This window comes from Daphnia magna, linkage group LG2 (assembly GCF_020631705.1).
Source record: "Daphnia magna isolate NIES linkage group LG2, ASM2063170v1.1, whole genome shotgun sequence".
Taxonomy (NCBI): Eukaryota; Metazoa; Arthropoda; class Branchiopoda; order Diplostraca; family Daphniidae; genus Daphnia; species Daphnia magna.
In genome coordinates this window covers 7,888,741-7,894,740 of record NC_059183.1, presented here as the reverse complement: position 1 = coordinate 7,894,740, position 6,000 = coordinate 7,888,741, and the positions used below count along the sequence as shown (strand labels likewise).

At 53.5% G+C, this 6,000-nt stretch overlaps 1 protein-coding gene across 1 annotated transcript; it reads right to left on the bottom strand.

Moving 5' to 3' along the window:
- Positions 1–1,692: 1,692 nt before the first annotated feature.
- Positions 1,693–2,082, bottom strand: LOC123469874. Its single transcript, XM_045169219.1, has one exon. The coding sequence runs from the start codon at positions 2,080–2,082 to the stop codon at positions 1,693–1,695; it is 390 nt and encodes a 129-aa protein (XP_045025154.1).
- Between the last annotated feature and the right edge of the window lie 3,918 nt (positions 2,083–6,000).

Below are 6,000 nucleotides of genomic sequence, written 5' to 3'. Positions count from 1 at the left end.
CACGTCATTCAATCACTACGACAAAACAAAAGAATAAAGATGCGCGAATTAGAAAACAATAGATAAAAAAGGGGTAAATTAAAGGCGCGCGCAAGCCGAGTTGCCATGGCAACTCGGTAACACAGCCCTGCTGCGGTAAACATTAACAGCACTCAAGGCTTCAAGCGACATAATCGCACAACTGGGCGGGTGTAGGTCTTGCCGGACTTCGTAACGATTTCGGCCGCGCGTACTACACCATCAGAGCCAGGTAAAACTTTCGCAACACGACAAATTGGCCAGTGTCCGCGCGGCGACTTGATCCACCATAAGCACCATGTCGTTCACCTCCAAGTTGTTTGCGATCGGGTCCATTGTTGCGGGTCGTGAGGGTCGGCAGGTATTCCCTTAACCATCGGCTCCACACCTGATCCACGATTTGCTGTGCGTGAAACCATCTTCGGCGAAGACATTTGATTTCCGGGTCGATGACGTCAGCGGGCAAGTGGGGATTGGGGCGCCCCAACAAAAATGATTCGGGGTTAACGGCTCGAATTCTTGCGGGTCCGCACCTAGATCCGTCAGCGGTCGATTGTTGAGTAGGCCCTCAACTTCGATGACGACCGTTGCAAAGGTTTCCTCCTTCACCGTCTGCTGACCGAGGATAGCGCGCAGGGCCTCCTTGCACGAGCGAACCAGACGCCCCAGACACCCGAAGTGCGGGGCAGCAGGCGGGGAAGTGCCAACGAATTTCTTTCCGAGCAAGTTGGTCAGCGATTTTCACGTCGTTAAGGCGGGTAACCGCCTCACGCAGCTCACGCTCTCCTGCAGTCAGATTGGTACCGTTGTCGCTAAAAACATCGGTCGGGGCACCCGACGACTGACGAAACGGGTAAAAGCCATTAAAAGGAATCCACATCCATCGACGGGGTAATTTCGAGGTGGATAGCCGGGTGGAGAGGCAGGTAAAAGTGCAATCCAACGATTTTCTGTTCGCCGGCCAATTGAAATAGGAAAGGACCGAGGTAGTCCACTCCAATACGGGTAAATGGAGGGCTGAACGGTTGGACCCGCTCCGCTGGAAGTGGGGCCATCATCGGCTGAAACGGCTTGGCTCTCATGCGGGAACAATACAGGCAAGTCGTGATGACCGACTTTGTTGCTTCGCGTCCTTTCAAAACCCAGTAGCGAGCACGAACTTCCGCAAGGGTGCGATCAGCTCTTCCATGAGCCACGGAAATATGCGCCCAGCGTAGAACAATCGGGTAAGCGGATGCTTGGGTTCCAGAACGGCAGGATGACGGGCTTCAGCGCTGATGGGGGCATTTTCAAGGCGGCCACCAACACGAATGATTCCGGCGTCATCTAGATAAACGGACAGTTTCAGCAACCTAGACTCCGGGCGAACGGACTTCGCCTTCCGCAAACTGCTAAATCGTCAGGGAAGGAGTCGCCTGGAAACGCGAATTAAAAGGCGACGGGCTGACTTCAGCTCGTCCGCACTCGCTGCCGGCCCGTTTTCAACTGCTCACTTTGTCCGGTCGCTGCTTCTTCTGATTGCCATCCAGAATAGACCTTTCTCTGGCACATCTCCGATGAACGAGGATCTGGATGTTGCGAACGAATCTTCAATCCAAGCGGCGATGCGAATTAGGCGATGTAGATTATCGGCTCGTGCCACAACGTCATCTACTGGCCCGCTAGGATTGGCGATTAGAAACAGCCAATGGACTCGTCTTCGTGGTCGATCAATTCAGTAGCTGGAATCTGGGCCGGCCATTGCTCGGGTGGCAAAACTAGAAACTCAGGTCCACGGTACCAGCGATGATTTGGATCGAGCTCGGACGGACAGAGACCACGACTGCATTCGTCTGCTGGGTTAAGTGCACCAGGAACATGTCTCCATTGCGAAGGGGTCGTTGAATCCAGGATCTCAGCTATTCTGTTTGCGACAAACACGTTGTAACGACGATGGCTGGCGTGGATCCACCGAACAACAGTCATCGCATCAACCCAGAAAAACACATTCGATATGGGCAGAGTCAGCTCCTTCAACAGATAGTTTGCTAACCTGACTGCTAGCAAAGCACCTTGAAGCTCCATCTTCGGAATCGAAAGCTGATGGATGGGAGCAACTCTACTTTGCCATTACGAAAGAGACTCGACCTCGCCAGAGGTTTCAGCTCGAAGATAAATTACAACACCAAAACCGTCTTTCGATGCGTCCGAAAAAGCGTGCAACTGAAAAGAACGATACGCCGACTGGGGACTAGTCAAGAAACTTCTCGGGATGTTCAGCAGTTCGAGCATCGGCAGATGTTCCACAAAGCGCCCCCAACGATTCAGAATATCGGCGGGCAGAATCTCATCCCAGCCACCTTTGAGTCGCCAGATGTCCTGAAGGATGATTTTCGCCACCAAAACGACGGGTGCTAGGAGACCAAGAGGATCATAGATGCTCGAAATTGCCGAAAGAATCGAGCGTTTTGAAAAGGCCTCTTCTGTCTTCTTAAAACGGAAAACGAACTCGTCTCCCTCACAACTCCATAGATACCCCAACGTGCGCTCGGTTGGCAAATCGTCGAAATCTAGATCGAGCTCGGGAACCAGACGAGAGGAAGACGGAAGTTGGTCCAACAACGAACGCGAAGAGCTCAGAAACTGGACGAGGTCGAAACCACCGAGCTTGAGTAGTTCAACCAGCTTCGACTGATGGAAACGCCTTCATCCACTTCGTCGAACGACGACAACAGGTTGTCCACATAAAGCTGGAACGAATACGCCTCGCGACTTCCTTCAGGTGTTCGGGCGCATCCTTTCGAGGCGCTGAAGGGCAAAGCTGCAAACCGTTGGCGATGAGACAGCACCGAAAATGTGCACCGTCATCTGGAATTCCTGGATAGGATCTTCGGTTCCAGGCTCGCGCCACAAAAACGAAACATCGTGCAATCGACTCACGAACCAGCACTGATAAAACATTTTCGCAATGTCCGCAGTAACGCCAATTCTCCTTTCACGGAAGCGAAGCAGCACGGCCAATAACTGCGTGGTGAGATCCGGACCTTTCAGCAGGATGTCGTTGATCGCGGTTCCTTTAAACCGGGCAGCAGCGTCGAAACGAGACGGATCTTGCTGGGCTTCGTTGGATGTCGAACCGGATGATAAGGTAGGAACCACACCTTGGAACCGGGAGCTGTAAAGTGACTTCACTGCGTGGCCGCTGCAAAACACCTCCTTCATCTGCGCCGTAACTGCTTGGCGAAGGTCGTTGTGTAAAAGAAGTCCCTCTCCAGTGCGAAGAACTTGCGACGTGCGAACTCTTTGTTGTCCGGCAACTTCGGGCAATGCGGGCGAACGGGCAAACCTACTTCGTAACGCGTTCCAGTGTGCCGAATGGTCGATTCGAGTTGGTCCATTGCGGCACGGTCTGACGACGACATAAATGTACTGGGGGCCTCACGAACTGGGAGAGATTGGGTTTCCAAAACCTTTCGACGCACTCTTCCAGCTGCTCGATCGTTCCCAGCTTAACGAAGTTTATGCTTGGATCTTCCACTGCCGATAATGGGTAGGTCCTTCCAACAACGCACCAGCCAAATGGGGGAGCACAGCATTAGGGCCCCGAACCCAGATGGAGGGCACGAACCTCGATGTTTAGATGGGCGTCTTGAACGTCCATCCCGATCAAAATCTGGACTTCACCAGCGTCTCGAGCAGGAAAGTTGAGGTCACGAAGATAATCGAACGAAGCGAGAACATCTTTTATCTTGCGTTGCCCAACATTTAGACGAGGCACAACAAAGGCGTCGGAAACCTGTAGCTTTGGTCTCCCTCTAGCGACGAAACGGAGAAGCCCACAAGACGAGTCTCGACGACCGGATCTTTCCCATGGAAGGTTCCAAAACGAATTTTGCGTGGCCGGCCCGTAAGACCAAGCGCATTAGCCGCGTCTTCACGCAAAAGGGTAGCTTGGCTCCCGGTGTCGAGTAGGGCGAAAACGTCAAGAGTCCGGCAACCCGCACGAAGTCGGACGGGAACCACGGCCAAGAGAACATCGGATGTCAGGCGGGGAGCAATGGCGAGTGTTTGAGGTCCTTGAAAACATTCTTGGCCTCCGACGGAAGACGGGAACTGACGAGGTGTGCTTTTCTCAGGAAAAACTCTCTCCGCACCATGCAACAGCGAATGATGACGTGCACGGCATCCGGTGGATTCACAAGCGGGTTTTGAACGACAATCCGCACTGCGGTGCTTTCCTCCAAGACAGTTGAAACATACGCCTTTCTCTTTCGCCACCAGCGCTCGTTCACTCGGTGACTTCCTCTGTAACTCGGGGCAAGAAACAAGCCGATGAGTGCCGCCGCAGCCTGGACACTCGACATCTACGTCTTTTGCTACTTGGGTGGCTAAGATGGTAGGGGGTGGCCGAACGGGTGGCGGTTTCAGAATTGCAGGTCTGCTTGAAGGGTGCTTTTCAACGGCTGGCTTGGGAAACGTAACACGCTTTTCACGAAGATCAATCTTAGGCGCCAACTCGAATGCCGAACGAGCCATCCGCTCCTCTTCCACGACCTCTTCCATAAACCGATCCAAGTCGCTGAGGTCGACACCTTTCGGTAAGCGCTTACGTGCGTAACGGGCCCAGCGATGGCGAAAGACAGGTGGCAGCTTCTGTACTGCCTGATCAAGATTAGCAGCACTCTTAAGATCGTGCTCCAATCCCCCTTGTTCCAACACCACAACAGCTCCGTGCAGCTGATCAGAAAAATTTTCAAGCGCCTGGCGATCACCCGGCTTGACGAAGGAAGACTAAGAAGATCGTGTATTTGACAGCGAGCGATCTGCTCGCTCGAACCGTAGTGCTTCTTAAGATAGGCAAGAACTGCAGTGTACCCACGAGGAGCCTTTAACAATGGCGAGATGCGGCGAAAAACGCTAGGGCCAACCCACTCGGTAAGAATGGCCAAACGCTGGGCATCGTTCGGAATGACGTCGTGGACGAGGGCTCGAAATCTTGAGGCAAAGAGAAGCCAATCTCGAGGGTCGCCATCAAACGGTGTCCTACACGTGAACGGGGCCGAACCTCCAAACATCCAAGGCATGGGCGCTGCAGCGGGTAAGGCCGTCGGTTTCTGTTCCAGATCGTCGATCCAGCTATCTGCGCTCTTGTCGGACGGCCCGGTGGGAAGCAGCACTTTGTCGCGAGGCTTACTCTTCGGCAACGGAATATGGATATCGTCATCTGGTTCACTGAAAGAACTCAAGGAGGTCGGCGAAGGCGAACGAACAGACCTCTTTGACAACTTCTCGTTCATACGAAGACGTGCGATTTCTTCCTCGATTTTCCGTTCCTTTCGTTTTGCCCCGATACGAATCTTCTCCTCACGTAACTTACGGGCTAGCTCGTCCAGAAGGTCATTTTCATTCTTTTCTTCTTCTCGCCGCTTGCGTGCCAGTTCAAGGTCGAGTTCGGCAGCAAGGCGTTCTCTAGTCAGAGCCGAAAGGGTAGAGCTCCGCGAACGATGAGAAGACGAAATGCTGGCGGCAACCGAAGACCTTGAGCTGGCCAAAGAAGACGGGCGGCTACCCTCGGCCTGATGACGACTGCCACTAACGGGATCGACAACCACTTCGGTGTGAGAGACATCTTCCTCACGGGAATGGTGGGATGTACTGGTAGGCACACCCCGCGAGGCAGATTCGGGGTGACGGGTCGACTCAACCACACCGGGGCGAGATGTGCTGACGGGCACATCCAGCGGGGCGAACTCGGGTTGACGGGTTGACTCGACAGAACCGGGGCGAACTTGAGCTCTCGTGCGGGTCGTTACTCTAGGCGCTGGCTGTTCGGTAGCATGGCCGGGGCGACGGGCTGTGGCAAATTCTTCATGAGCCGTATTATAATCATGACGCAAATTCTCCAACCAAGTGTCGTCGGTGACACCCAATTTTGCACAATAACGATGATGGTAATACATACATTGCTCATAATGATCGTTGGCCTTCGTGATGAGATCGTTT

Excerpts from the sequence above, each read along its gene's own strand:
- LOC123469874 (XM_045169219.1), bottom strand. The coding sequence starts at position 2,082 with ATGGAGCTTCAAGGTGCTTTGCTAGCAGTCAGGTTAGCAAACTATCTG.